General features: G+C 49.4%; 1 protein-coding gene across 1 annotated transcript in view; it reads right to left on the bottom strand.

Annotated features, from left to right (window-relative positions):
- KCNK10 (potassium two pore domain channel subfamily K member 10) overlaps positions 1-15,814 on the bottom strand; it is a 113,018-nt gene that overhangs the window by 53,768 nt on the left and 43,436 nt on the right. The window contains exon 2 of the mRNA XM_054566981.1: positions 2,769-3,103. Within this exon, the coding sequence (XP_054422956.1) occupies positions 2,769-3,103 (335 nt within the window). The remainder of the gene's footprint in view (positions 1-2,768; positions 3,104-15,814) is intronic.

The following is a 15,814-nucleotide window of genomic DNA, read 5'->3' as shown; positions in this document are numbered from 1 at the left end:
ATACTGAAATAATAAACAAATGCATGAATAAGCTAAGATATCTCATGGTGTCACCAATGTTTGTTATACATCTGGTTTTGATACCTCGTTCCAAAAGCATTTCTCTATTGGGTAGTAATTAAATACAAAGCAAATGCATAGGCTACACATGGACATGAAGATAAGACATAATTCTTTTCCTCAAGGTATCGCTGTCTAAGGATGTAAAATTCAAGTATAAAGGTAGACTCAATTCAGACCACCTTTTAGGTTAGTATATGTATTGTAACTAAATAAAAACGGATCTTACCACATCTCACAACAACATGTGTAAATGCAATTGTACTCTTGGTATAAATTACTCTAAATTACTCCCTCCATTCTCGATGGCATTCCAGGCCTTAAATTTGGCACAGATTAGTCCAATACTGTCATCGCTACATTTGGTAGCATTTCGCATGAAAGAAAAAAAAAAGGTAAGACCATCCAAGAAAGAGTGATATGAAACATTGCTCTTGAATGTCAGCATTTAAAAGTTTTATTTTTTTGCCCTGCCTGGTGTGGCTCAGTGGGTTGGGCATCATCCTGCAAAGTGAAAGGTCACTGGTTTGATTCCTGGTCGGGGCGCATGAGTTGTGGGTTTGGTCCCCCAGTTGGGGCACATGCAAGAAGCAACCAATCAATATTTCTCTCCCTCCCTTACTCCCGTCCTTCCCCTCTCTCTAACAATGAATAAATACAATCTTTTTTTTTTTAAGTTTTATTTTAAAAAAAACTGTAGGACATAGGTATAAATCATATTTATTCCCAGGGTGGGGGGAATGTGTATTTTTATTTATTTAAGAGTCAACTTAGATTATAAAAACTAATTTAAAAGAATACGATTACTATGAAAGTGCCAGGTCACAAGTAGCCTCGGAATACCCCTACGCTATCCATGCAATCTGAAATATGTAAACAATAAGCCAGCCTAGATTTGCAGTCCTACAGCATCCTGGCTTGTAATGGCCATTAGAATTTATGCAGCTAATCCCAGAGCCAGAAGGAATCAAGGAAACCGTCTTTTCCATCCCTCTGCCTTCCAAACTTCAGAACCTCCAGAAAGAGGAGACTTTTCCTTGCCTCCATAATATCAGCAGCCCTCTCCAGGAACAGCTCTTCATCGTTCAGGAGGGTGTGTGGGACAGGAAGTCAAACTCCAGCCTCAGACGCATCCTCCCATACTTCCAAGGGGAAGCCGTCCAGCTGGGCTCCCAGCCGCTTCCCTTCCTTCCACCCAGGACTGAGTCCTCTCTCCGCAGACTTCTTAAGACTCCTCCCATCACACCACCTCAGAGGGCTCTGCCTTCCCACAGCCCTCCCCAGCCCCGTTCACCTCTGCCCAGGCCAGCTCCCCCCTCGGCTCTGGTTGCCGTGCTTCTCTGTGTGGTAGCCCACGTTCTCTGCCTCTGCCTCCGTTCTTTATGGATCTTTTCTCCTTAATATCCAGGTTATGCAAGGGCCGCAGCACACAGTCAGTGCTCAGAAAGAGCAAGCTTGATGGTTACTGTTACTGCTATCATCATTTCATCCCCATAAACGCACCAAATGGCTGTCCCACATCACCAACAGCCTCCTCATCCCGCGTCTGGTGGCCTTTTCTCCACTCCACCCTCATTGACCTTGGCAGATGAACATATCCCAGCTTCTTTAAAATTCCTTCTTTCTTAGACTGTACGTGCCCCTTCTTTCTTAGAACATGTGTGTTCATTGCAGCGTTATTTACAATCACCAAAATTTGGAAGCAGCCCAAGTGCCCATCAGTAAGTGAGTAGATAAAAAAAAAATCTGTGGTACATTTACACAATGGTAAGATAAGAAGAAAATATTACCCTTTACGACAGCACGGATGGACCCGGAGAATATTATGCTAAGGGAAATAGGCAGGTCAGAGAAAGACAAGTGCTATGTGATCTCACTCATATGTGGAATCTAATGAACAAAATGAACTAACAAGCTACATAGAAACAGCCTCACAGAGAGCAGACTGACAGCTGTCAGAGGGGAAAGGTGTGGGACTGGGTCAAAAAGGTGAAGCGATCAAGAAAAAAAAGGCCTCATGAAGACAGACAATAGCATGGTGATTACCAGAGGGAAAGGCGGTGGGGGAGGTAGAAGAGGGTGAAGGGGGAATAAATGGTGATGGAAGGAGCCTTGACTTGCAGTGATAAACACACAACACAGTGTACAGATGATGTATTACAGACTTGTACATCTGAAAGCTATATAATTTTATTAACCAATGTCATCCCAATAAATTCAATAAAATTTTTTAATAGTTTTAATAAAAATTTTTAATAAATATTTCATTTTCAAAATAAAATAAAATAAAATAAAATAAAATTCCTTCTTCCTTTGGCTTCTAGGGCGCCCTCCCTCCCCCGTGTCTCACACAGACCTCGGGACCAGGAAGCTCAGCAGCCTGCATAGGCAGACTTGAATCTGAAATTCCACAGCCCTTTCGCCCGCGGTTGCCTCTGGCCACCACATCCAAAGCAGGTAATGCAGATCACAGCCTGCTCCGACATGGGGGCCATTGCACGGGTGGCCCTTCTGCCCCCGCATCATCACATGCCTCACTCTCTGGCTCCTTGGAGGTCTCAGCTCAAATGTCACCTCCCCAGAGAGGTCCTCTCTGACCAGCGGGAGCATCATAACCAAAGGTGTATAACCCCAGAACCAGAAAGACAACATCCATGCGGTCCTCTGCCCCCACAGGTCGTTCTACAGTCGGCTCGCTCCCTGCTCACCTGGATCAGTGTCTCCAGCTCCTGTGGGCTCACACAGACATGATCCCTCAGGAATTCTGCCTTCTCCAAGGCGATGGTATTCTTCTGGCTGCTCTCAAAAGGCTGCTCCAATGCCCGGAAGACGAGACCGCCCGTGACAAGGTAGACCACCACAACCACAAAGATGGCGACCACGGTTTTCCACTTCATGACGGTCTGCAGGCCCCCTGGGGAGGCGCCTTCCATCCTGGCTACAACCGTGGCGCGGGAGGAGATGGACAGGCGTGGGGCCGGGTAAGGCCCGTTAGTGGCGCCCTTGGGCTGGCACACTGGGGGCGCGGCTGCAGGAACGGCCACTGGGAAACAGGGTGGGAGACAGGGGGGGAAGAGAGTTTGTTTATAAATACGGAACACACAGCTGCTCAGAAATGAGGCGCAGATATCTTCCCCAGGCCAGCTTTCCGAGGTGAGCATTAAAATCGGTGCACCAGGAGTCCTAGTGTTAAAAAAAAGTTATTAATTGAATGTGAAATACTTGTATTATTCTCCAACAAGGATCCAAATCTGAAGCCAGGACTCTGTTATCATTTGTGTTTGCCCTCAGGTTCCTTGTTTAAACAATATATAAGATACATGACAGAGCACCATATTTGAAAAACATATTGTTCCACATGGAAAGGAAATAAATAAGAGGTGGCTACCCAGCTACTCTGTCCAAGTGCTGAGGGCTAAGTGATACCAAACAGCAGAGAGGAGATGAACAGCCAACAAGCCCTGACATGAAGGGCTGTGGTCACAAGACAAAGGAAAGAAGTATAAGCTTGCCATATGGAAAATGAGTCAAAAATAAGACACAGCAAAGAGGGTCCGGGTGTCTGAAGGCTACTCAAGGTGAGGAATGAGAAAGCTGGCCACAATGAAAGAAGGAAGCAATGAGTGATGTTTTATGCCAATTAACTTGGTTCTTTGGAAAAAATAAGAATGACAAAATGCTTCCTAAACATTATCGCTCAACAACAACAACAAAAAAATGTGATGACGCAGGTATAATCATGCCAGATCTGTTAGTGATCATTTTTTTTCTTCTACTTTGCTCTAGTAAGAAGCCATTGGAAAGGACATTTCCCCTGGTTCTCAGAACACATGGAATTCTCAGAGGTCCCTGGTTTCTGAGAGAGCAGCTTTGTCACCTTGGAAATAAATGAATGAAGCAGAGTCATTCCTGGAATGGCAGGAAGTTCAGGGTAGTGTTGCCCACATAATATTATCATGCATTTCAGAAAACGGCCATTTCACTCTGATCTTTGTTCTCCTTTATTTTACAGATACTTATTGTAGCTTCTGTGGGGACACAGTCTGACCTTTGTGTAAATAAGGTATCCGGAGATGACAGACATAATTCCCTCAGCGGGGCAAACAATCTCACTTGTGAAAGCCAAACTGCTCGATCTCTGCCTTGGGAAACTCAAGGTACATACCAGCGCAGGAACGTCACTCCTTGTTCTAAACACCAAGGACCCTGACAGCACCTAGTCAGAGGGGTGACCGCACCCAGTTGTCTAGGTCTGTACACCAGCCTTTTCTCCACGAGCCTCAAAATCAGTTTTTCTCTTTGGAAGCCAAGCTGAGCATCAGCCTTTATTGTATATAATTCTAGCAAATAAAAGCACTAAATGTTACATCCCCTTCTAACCTGCCCGAACAGAGAACTCTCTGAATCTCTGACTGAAAGATTTAAGAATTAGTATCGGCACCCTGGGGATTATGATCTTGCCGATGCTTCCCTGGAGACGCTACATTCAAGTCCCTACTTGCCCTGGACCCTGAGAGGACGAGCCTTGTCCAGGCTTTCCTCCAGCCTTGCCCGCGTTCCCCATCCATTCGACCTCCTGGCTGTTTTATCTCAATCCCTGGCACTCTCACCGTACCATGGCCACCAGCCCCATCCAGGCCACCATCACATCTGGCCGGAACCAATCCAGCAGCCTCCTAGGTGACTTTCTTGCCTCCACTTTCACTCCTCTGCTGACCCATAAGTCAGGGGTTAAATAGCACTTCTGGGAGCACCTCTCCCCTGTTCCCTCTGTGGTCTCCAGAATAATGGCCCCAGCGATGTCCACATCTTCATCTCTAGGACCTGTGCCTATATGACCTTACATGGCAAAAGAGGCTTTGCAGATGTAATTCAATTGAGGATCTAGAGAAAGGGAGATGTTCCTGGATTATCTGAGCTCAGTTTAAGTGTCCTTAGAAGAGGAAGGCAAGAGGGCCAGAAAAAGAAAGAGGTGTAAGGTCAGAGTGAGTAGCCACAAGCCATGGGATGCAGGCAGCCTGCCTCTAGAAGCTGGAAAGGCAAAACACAGCGTCTTCTCTGGAGCCTCCAGAAGGATCCAGCCCAGCCTGTATCTTAAGTGCCTCCCAATGAGACAGATTTTAACTTGTGACCTCCCAAACCACAAAAATGATAAATCTGTTTTGTTTTAAGAAACTACACATGTAACGATTTGTTTCAGCAGCAACAGGAACTAATACACCCCCACTAGATTAGTCTCCCTTGGCCCACATCCACTGCACTGTGCTGTTGATAGAGACTGTCTACCTGCCATTCAACTTAAGAGCTCCAGGGGGGCAGGCACTGTGTCTCCTCTGTCACCTTTGTATCCCAGTGTCCTGTATAATGCCTGGCATGCAGTTGGAGGCCGATCAAGGATGGTTGATGAAATGAATGAAAAATGGAAGGAAGAAATGTTGGCATATCCAAGCCATGCATACAATGTGGATGAGTAGTGTTAAGTGCAAAACAACTTGACTTTCCAGCAAGACCGAACAGCAGTCCCTCCCACACAGCAGAGCTCTGTTCACACCTCCATGCCTTCATACCTGGGCCAGAGGCCCCCTCCCCACCCGCATCTGCCTGGGAAACACCCATCCTCCTCAGTCTCGTCTCAAAGTGCCTCCCCTGTGACGTGGTCCCGGACTCTCTAGGCAGACTGGGCACGGCTGTCTCCCCACGAGCCTTTAAACTCCTTGGAGTCAGAAAGCTTGTCTTTTAATCATTGGATTTGAATACCTTGGCATAATGCCTAGCATAGAGCAAATATTTGTTTTCTGTTGTTGTTATTGCTGATAATTCCTTCACACTATAAACAAAGCTCCATCAGAATCACCACCATCCACAACAACAAGCATTTATTTAGCACCAAATGGGCTCGAGGACCTGTGGTGGTGAGGATGCGTCACAGTCCCTCCCAGCTGGGAGTGGGGGCAGTGACAATCTACTTAGGGAACATACTCCACAGCCTCAGGGAACAACCAATAGGATAAAGCCTCACTTCATGACAAATGATGGCCCTGAACATGGAGGCCAGTTGCAGCTGGGTCTCCTTCACCAACTCCTGCATCGTGGGTGGTCCCAGGGCTTCTAGAACCTAAGTCTGGGCAGAATTGGACTTGAGGAAGATCTTTTCAGGCCAGTTCATGATGTCCGTTTGCTAAGAGACTGTCCTTGGGAACAGAGCTTGAACAGATTCTTCCAGTCCCTGAGTTTCCAAAGCACCAGCAGCAAAAACCAGAGTTTCAGTCCCAAACCTGTGAGCATCTGGGTGGCCTTGAAACTCCCACTTAGTATCTCTGTTTCCTTATCTGAAAAATATAAATAACGATGGCCAATTTTTTTACTCTCACAGTGTTCTCAGGAACAGCAAATGAGCTGTCCTGGTTTACTAACCGGAGTGTATTTGTAGATATTAAGAATACCAGCAGGGTATACCTCAGAATATTACAAATCTTTTGTGCATTGGACTAAAAATGGAGTTGGTTGCCTTACCAAAGATGGCTGCAGATTTCATTGGCTGGAGAAGAATTTGGTTTAATGGGATAATTTTTTAAAGGGTGTTTCGATGAGTCCGTTTCTCCTGCTCACCGACCATAGTTGCTCTCACTCTAACACAAAGTTACCCTGTGACCGGGGATGCCGCTGGAGCTCTCTGTGCCTGAAGCCGGCAAAGAAGCCCAATGGCCAGGTGATGGTGGCTACAGTCGTGGTGAAGGTTACAGGACGTCCCACTACATACTGGTCGCTTACTTTGTGCCAGATGCTCCAATAAACACTTTGCTTACATTGTTGCATTCAGTCCTCACCACAAGGGACGCCTACCCTGCATGCATCCAGGTCCTCCCAGAAGCAGACACCAAGAGCAGATTTTGTGCATGGAATTCAATGGGGGAAATAGCCAACAGACCCCTTGTGAGTGTGGCCCCGGCTAAAGGAGAGAGGAGGGGAAGGATGGACATAAGCATCCTAGACCACCTGCAGCCTAAGGAAGGTTCAACATGGCCGTCAAGAAGTTCTTGAGCCAAAGTCTGCCGGCCATCTGAGGATTCCCAGGAAGACACCTGCCGTAGGGGCCCTGCTGCACCCAGTCATTGGTTGGGACAAGCCCACAGTGGATTCCACAGCAGCAGCTCCAGCTCTTGGGCAACGACACTCCCTCCAGCTGGAGGCCTATGAGGTGCACATTTGCTCATGGCAACCACACATCCGTACTCCACAGACAAAGAAACTGAGGCCCAGGGAGGTTCCATGACTAAACCGAGGCCAAGCGGTCAGAGGGTGGTGGAGCCAGGATTAAAACTAGAGGGATCTGACTTCCAAGCCAGTTCTCTGGAGCATAGGAACAGAAAAATAGGAGACAAAGAAATTCCAGGAGGAAAAGGCCCTGAGATCCAAAACTTGGAGAGGCATTTGTCTCAGACGGTGATGAAAATACTTTCCAGTGTGTGAGATGGACTTTAGTTTCCTGGAGGTGACAATGAATCCATAATGGACGGGTCACGTAAGTAACAGCCTGCCCCGCTTCATAGCCCCAGCTGATAAGACAGGGAAGGTTGAAAGCGGTACCCCTGCTATTAGTTTTCATTCTAAAATGGTTCCTCACAAACACTAGCCCATTCCATTTTTACCCTAAATGTGGGTAGGTATGAGGGCACGTGCAGAAATCTGCTTTTTCTTGGTTGAACAAGTTCTTGGTAAGTTCACGATTCAGGATTTCCCGTGTCTTATACACTTCACTGTATCATCTTTTCATGTGTTCAGTCAACAAACATCGGAGTTTACCAGGTACCATGTTTGGCGCTGGGGGTGTATAAGTGAACGGAACACATCCTTGCCTTCCGAGTTAGTGGGAGAGCTGACAAAGGTCTTATCACACGTGAACCTCATCTTCCCAAAAGGGCAGTGGTCATTATCTACCTCCCCTTGACAGGACAGAAACTGAGGCCCCAAAAGGTGACACTGACTAGCCTGTCACAAGCTAATAAGCAGAGGTGGGTCCCTGGGTCTGTCCTCAGACACTTAACCCCAAGTGCCTCCACTCCTTCACACGCCACCTGAAACACATATCACCCACAGGATTCAAGGTCTCTTGGAAACCTCGAATGCAGCCACTTCAGAAGCGCCACAGTCGCACAGCAACGTGACTCTGCCTATTGACCCAGGCAAAGTGCCATTGGGACTACAACCCACTGGCGAGTAGCAGAGAACACCTGCCTCCTCCCCTGCCTCCCTCTCGGGTCTGGAATTGTTCCGGGGCCACGTGCACCCGCAGCTCCAAGCTTCCAAAGAGCCCCGAGGTACAGCTGTGCCTGGAGTCCCCAAGGCTGCCCTGGGCGTAGGCTGGGGCTGCGGGTGGGTGTCAGGGAGAGGAAAGGAGAATGGAGGAGAGGACGGTTCCAGCCCCGCCGGCCTGCGCTGTCGCAGCAGCTGGTTTCAGCCACAATCCAACGGCCGTGGAGAAGAGCTGAAAGAATGTGTGTGCCCCTGATTCCAAACCTTGTTTTTCCTGTTTCCATGGGACAGCTGCACCCCAAAGGTGATTGAGCAGGCCCTGCCACCCCAGAAAAGGCTCTCCTTGGGATTCATCACTGCTCTTTCCTTATAGCCCTATTTAAAACTTCATGCTTTGTTTCCAGATGAAAAAGACCAAGGTATCATGAAATTTCCGGGAAGCCTGAGAGACAGCCAGCCAAGATGAGAGGAAACAAGGCTGGAACAGGAGGAAGGGGGAGCTGAGAACACGCTGCCACCTTGACTCACATCTGTCCTCACTGTTCTTAGTGCAGACCCGGTGGCTCACCTGAGTCACTGAGACAGCCTCCTTTAAATCCATCCTCCACAACGCGGCCAGGTGGTGATCTCTGAGGTGTAAATCTGATCACATCTGCGTAGCACTTAAGCTCCTCTGCGGGAGCCTCAGAGATTCAGAGTAAGTGCTGGCTCCGTGGCTTGCACCAAGACTCCCTTCCAGAGCCTGGCGCCTGCCTGTCTCCCCAGCCTCTCCCGCTGCCACGCCCTCACACGCAACCTTCGTCCCAGCCAAACCCAGCAGCACCCAGGTCCCTGCATGCGGAGCCTGGAGGAGTGGGTCTTGCTTCCCAGATTCACTTCTTCTTCCCACTCTTTATCTAGCCAACTCTTCTTTATACTTCAAACCTCACTTCATATGTCACCGCCTCCAAGAAGTTCTCCCTGACTGCCCCCTACCCCAAAAAGCAGGATCAGTTGCCCTTCATCTATGCTTTCTTTGTGTGTCAGTGTGGATCTTAGCATAGTGCTTACAGCTGGGAGGCTTCTAGTTACAATTTGCTCCAGTCCTGAATTCATTCATGCATCCGTCTATAAATCTGTCTTGAGCTGGCATTTATAATATCAAGTTCACACACCTGCCCCAAACACAATTTAACTGCAGAGTTCATTGAGCCAGGTAGATATGAGCAGCGCTGGTCCTACTCTCTCTGTGCGTGTGTGTGTGTGTGTGTGTGTGTGTGTTTTATTCCACAGACAGACATCCTGAGTCAAGGTGTTAAGTTCTCAAAAAGGTCAATAGTCCAAGCCGAGCTCTTCATGGCTGCATCAACAGCTAGGGAGGAATGGAAAGGGGACAGAGAAGTAATTCACTTCACTGTGCTCCAAACACTCTGAGCTTTTTCAACACAATGACTAGAAGATTCTATTTTACTCATGGATACTAAATATTTGTTAGGTTTAAAAAAAAATCTATTGAATGGCATGATTCACCTTTGGTGAGTCACCTCTGCGGAGCCAAGCAGGCAGAATTCCCCTCCAGTCTGCTTTCCTGGGGTTCCTCTGACTAGGAGCAAACAGCACAATTTGAATCTGACGACCTCAATAGCTGGAGCCCTGTCCTCGCTCCCCCCCACACACACTGTACTCCCACCCTGGGGAACGTGAAATGGTTGCTGGTTCATTTGGAGCTCAAAGGACCAGTGACTTCCTTCTCGGGACTAGTAAGCACACGGTTTCTCCTGATCTCCCCCAAATCTCTCGCTGCATTTATAAACCAGGGGCATGGCACAAGGCCAGGGTCCTGCACTAGCACCAGGGCCCGGAGAAGGAGGCTCTTAGGACTGGGCCTGGACTCAGGCCCTCGCAGAGGAGATGAAGAAGAGGGGTCAGACACAAAGGCTGTAAAACCAGCAGGTCCCAGTGATGGATGGCACATGAGAAGTGTGGAGAGGGTGGGGTCTGGGACGACACCAGGTCTCTGGCTGGGAAGAGCGTGGTGTTCTCCAAGACAGGAAAGGCAGGAGGCTTAGGTCTGCAGCTCCTGGAGCACATCCAGGCGGAGAGCGACAGATATCCAGCAGACGTTAGGCATAAGGGACAGGAACTCAGGGTGGGAGGAGTGTTCGTAAATCTAGCTGGAGCCTCGGTTTGAGAGCATGGGAACAGAAGTGGTATGGCAGCCACGGGGCTGGATGAACTAGTCTAGAGGGAGATGGAGAACGAGGCAAGAAAAGAAGGTGGTGCTCCAGGGAGAGACATTCCAGGGATAGCAGAGGGGAGACATGCCCACGGGAGAACCAGGATGGGGCTTCTCGGGCCTCAGAGATGGCAGCTCTTATTGCACCTCTCTGTTTGCAGCATCATTCACAAGGCCTGGCCTGCGAGAGGCCCCCGTGAGTGTCTGCTGAACTGATTCCTGCCATAGAGCGTTATGTTGCTGCCCATTAATGGTTTAGGCCATTTTCTCTCCCTGGCTGCCAGGAAGCCTTCTTAAAAGAACCTCTCTTCCAGAATTTCTGGACATCATAGGTTCCCCCTGATACCAAGTGGGATGCAGTGAAAGAGACCCTTACTCGCCCACACCAGCACAGAGAGCCCGGGGCCAGAGCTAGTCCACATGCGAGCTGTGCAGGGTCAGAACAGCCCTGGGGTTTCCCACTGGACTGCTCATCGTTTGGGATCCAGGGCTGCCCACCTCGCGGTTCTCTCCACAGACCTCAGACTCATTTGCCTTGACTCCGTGGTCAGGGCCTCAAGGTGCACAGCCACAGCGGCGGCGCTTTAGCCTTGTCCCCAAATGCTTCATCGATAACACTGCCCTAGGTGTTATTTTGCCTCGTCCGCTGCCCTGCGTTTTCTCCTCCACAGTTTAAATTAACCAGAGCACTTTTAAAAGGAAAGACAATTTTTTCCCCTCCCATTGGGATTAAAAATAATAGAAGCAGCTGCAGTTCCCAAAAATATCTCCTTCACCCTGGAGCCAAGTGTATTAAATCCTATTGTCAGGGCCCATTCCTTTGAGGGGGTAGGTTGGCCTTCCCCAGGTGTCTTGTTACAGCAGCTACCTCTCCTCGCTGGGCTTCCCGCAGAGCACACCGCACAAGCCGGCCGGGAAGGCGGTCCCTCTACAGTTCCAGTCTGGCTCCTGCTTAAAACCCCTCCATCATTCCCAGGACTCCTTACGCGCCGTGTGCTCAGGGCCCCGCTTACTCCCCCCGCCCCCCCCCCGCCCCCACGCATGCCTTCCTCCACCCCAACAAACTCCCGTCGGTATCAGCAGTCACAAATACAAACGGAGTTGTACCCACCTAACCCATTCTTTGAAAAGATCCACGGTAGATAACAAAACTAAAATAAATAAATAAATAAAATGTGTTAACCCATTAGGGAGACAAGTCCTATGACCAAGTCCATAATGCACAGCATGGCCCAGTTCCCTAACCTTAGGAAATCTGTTCATTGCGCCCCACCCAATGACAGTGACACAAGTAGCTGGAGGTACTTCAGTAAGTTTCCTATTTTTTAAAAGTTCACATGTATCAGAGCATAAAAATACATCGAAGCGGTAAGTGCACTGATGTTTTACAATAATGGAGAAGGAGGCGGCATTTAGAAATTTGATGTGTCAGTCACCCACTTACTCAGCGAGTGATGCCAACTACGTGCCAGCAACAGTACCCCGCTCCACACCATGTCCAGGCTGCTGGGCCACCACCCACCAGGAAACTGAAGGTGCCAACTCTTTTGAGAAGCGTGAGGCCAGTGCAGTCACTGGACGTAAGCGTCCATGTAGCTCTGGTTTCCCTCCATGTAGCCTTGCTCCCTCTCCTGCTCTCGGCTTCCTCTGCTCTGATCCTACCTTCCCCACCTCTCCCATCTCAAACCTTTCCCGAAGCACCTCAGGACCCCCAGCTTCAGAACCAAAGGCCACGCTTACTTCCTCGGCGTCGTCAGGGAGCTTTCCTCCGCCTCTTCCCTGATGCCTTGACTTCCCCTGACTATACTGTCCTCTGAGTGCGGCATTGGGCAGAGGTGGTTCAGCCTCCCTCACCCACAGACTCAGGGCCCCGCTGTCCCGGAAAACCACTAGTCTACCCTTGGGGTCAAAGCCCCTGTGTATTTCAGACCCAAGCCCTCTGGCTCTTCCGCTCCCTCCGTTCCCTCATGGCTGTTGGTGGCAGACCTGACTTCTCTCCTAGACTCCCTGAAGCCTTCCACCCAGGTCCTGCTTTCCCCCCGGGTGACTTCAGGGCCCCACAGACAATCCATCCAAATCCCGCCCTCCCATTGCCTTGATTTCATCACCATTCTCATCAACTCCATTTCACTTCAACCACTGACTTAGAACACGCTCCTAAGTAGATCCCTCGAGTAAATCCCAAAGTGAACATTGGTTTGCAAGCGATTCATTTAGGAAGTGCTTCCAGGAGAAGACGGGCAGGGAGTGGGGAAGCAGGGAAGGGAAGGGCAGGAAACAAGCAAGGGCCAAGTCCAGGGGCAAGGGTGCAAGTCACCTCTGCCCGAGCTCCTGGGGAGCCCTGCAGCATGTTATGTCTCCGAGTTCATCCCACATTCAGGCGCAGGGGCTAGACTTTCATTCTCTTACCCAGTCTGTCACTGGTGTCAGACAACCCCTGGGGAATAAACGCCCAGGACCAGCCTGGAAAAAGGTGCCAGCAGACCAAAAGAAGCCTCTGACAACGGCCATCGGTAGGCACTGCAGGGGAGGAGCACGCACTCTGGGGCCAGGCGCTCGGGTCCAGGAAAACACTCCGTGCACGCTGGGAACACACCAACAGCATCCCCTGCAACAGCATCTACTCCCACGGCCTCCACTCCAACGGCACCCACGCCAGCAGCACCCACTCCAACGGCATCCACTCCAAAGGCATCCACTCCAACGGCATCCACCCCAACGGCACCCACGCCAACAGCATCCACGCCAACTGCCTCCACTCCAACAGCATCCACGCCAACGGCATCCACTCCAACTGCCTCATGCCCCAGTGGCCACATCATCGCAGAAATGGCCCTGCCTCTGAAATACCCCACTTCTGACTTGACCAACCTCTCCTTCCAGCTCTCACATCCCACGCCACAGTCCCATGTCACATCCTGTCATAGCTTCTCACCCTCAATCATGCCCTCCCTGTGTTCCCTTCCTCCCTTCCCCACCCAGCTTAGGTCCCCTGCTCAGCGCTGCACTCTTCAGCTAATAGACTCAACTCCCTTTCCTATGTCCCTTCTTAGAAACTACACGATCCTTTCCTCCTACTCAGGCTCCACCTCCAGGCTACTGCGCCTGCTGGGGAAACCGAACAGCCTTGGGGATTGCTGCTACTCTAAACCCAGTTTCTTCCTCAGTTGTCCTGGATGCCACAGAGCAAGCCCGCCCGCCCAGTTTCTCTGCTCAGAGCCCGCAGTCAGGATAAATGTTGTGAAGATGTAAAGGTGGATCTTACTATAACCTAACTTGAACTTGTATATGGAAATCCCTCTGCAACATAGATATTTACTTTACAAAAGAATTTTCTGCAGAAAGTATTTAAAGAGAGCTCCGCGTGCATGTAAAATAGGCTCTGGCGTATAGCTACACAGTTTTAAGAACAAACCCTGGATGCAGAATGATGTGTACCCTCCCTTTGCCCTTCTCCCAGGTGGAGCCTCCACGCCCCAGCACACTCCGCTCAGCAAGCAACCTCAGCCCCTTCACGGCTCAGTGCTTCTGCTCATTTCATACTCACTAAAACCTCCTACAAAGAAACTCAGATGAGGGGAAAAATTCTTTAGATGGTTCTTCCTTCACTGTGCCTACTAAGTCACAAAAATGAATGAGACCCGTCTAAGGAAAAAAAAGAGTTTCTGCAAAATACCCTGCAAAATAGCTTTGCCTTTGAGCATCGCCCTCCGGAAAACTCCCTCCAAAGCGGCTCCTCTTGCAGCAGCGCCCATGCTGCTGACATCAGCAACTTTTCCAAGATTTGCTGCAAATGCAGCTCTCGGAGGCTGGCAGCGAGCGTGGGTGAGCGCAGAGAGGAACCGAAAGGGGAAAAGCAGCCCCACGTTACTCCTCATGAGGCTGGGGAGAGGATGACCCAGAAAACGTACAAGCCCATTTCTCTGAAGACTGAGAAGTGGTTTTGAAGCTTTATTAACAGCTGTAATGAGTGAAGTCTTCAAGGAGTGGACAGACTTATTGAAAAACTGGGGAGTGAATTTCAAAAGGCGGGATGGGAAGCTTTAATAAACCAGCTCGGTGTATTTCCGGCACCCCCTAGGTCTGGGGGAAAAAAGTGGGTGTGCTGAAGGCAAGAGTCAGCGCTGTCTGGGAAATCCTAGGGTGAACCAGCCTCAGGGGAGTTTTCCAGGCCAGGGAGCTGCTGACTATAAGCTAGTCCTTCTAGCTAAACCAACCCCTCTCCAGACCCCCCCAAAATCTGCAGTCCTTTCTCACTAGTAATTCCTCTAGCTAGAAGGTAAATTCCTCTGGAATCCCCTTGAACGCGGTCCCTTTGTCCCAATCCCAGTATGCAGCCAACAGTATAAGCTCAAGTAATGTCCACAGAATGGATTTGACCAGTCTTTGTCAAGTGCTTATTGTGCTTCAGGCACCAGAGGGCAAAAAGGTGACAGAACAGAACCCTGCTGTCCAGGAACTCAAGGTCGAATGAGTTCGTGGGGAGGGTGCCTTCAGGAAAGGCCCGGCAGTCAAAGATCTACAGAATGCCTTCAAAATCTCAGAGAGCAAGCTGGTCCTTATATAGATCGCATGGAAATCTGCCAGCCTGCTACGCTGGTCCCGAAGCTGCTCCCCAGGAAACAGGTCGTGAGGGCCTACAGTCACTAGCTTTCAAGGGCTAAATCCCTCTTCCGTACTAGCACCCTCAGCCCCAAAATCTGTTACCCAGGCAAACTCAGTAGGTGCAGGTTAGTTATAACTAAGCTGCCACCAGAAGCATTTCCCTTTCAAGGAACTGCCCAGTTGTAAGAACCATGGGACATTATTTGAAAATCTAATTTGGTCCAAACACAAAGTAGATATTGAATGCTGGCACACAGTAGGGCTTAATCAACTGGAGTAGAATTGCATTCAGCTCACCATGTAAACAGATGTTACCTGTGGATGCAAGAGGGGAAGGGGGAGGGGGGCGGTGGGGAACAACCACAAGAGAAAAAACCATTTTCGTAGGTAGTTAAATCTAACCTTTGGAGTCTCAGGTTTACACCAAGAAATAGAATCCTCATCGAAAGCCCCAGCTGATATTTAATTCATCATACATTTCAGATTCAACCTGTACTCAATTGCTTTGAAATTGCCTCTGAAGGGGTCAGTGGAAAGACAGTGTTGTGGTTCTCTCCTCCACCTCATAGAATGGGGAGAAAGGGAAGCACAGGAACTGGTATGACCCATTAAAATAGCAAATGATTCCAACCGGCTGTCTTGGAATTTGTGGGCATTTCCAAGGGCTCTCTGCCTTTTAAA

Source organism: Pteronotus mesoamericanus, unplaced genomic scaffold (genome assembly GCF_021234165.1).
Source record: "Pteronotus mesoamericanus isolate MK-2021 breed Mesoamerican mustached bat unplaced genomic scaffold, CSHL_Meso_final contig_182, whole genome shotgun sequence".
Taxonomy (NCBI): Eukaryota; Metazoa; Chordata; class Mammalia; order Chiroptera; family Mormoopidae; genus Pteronotus; species Pteronotus mesoamericanus.
Note: the sequence above shows the minus strand (reverse complement) of the source record. Positions and strands in the feature narration are given on the sequence as shown.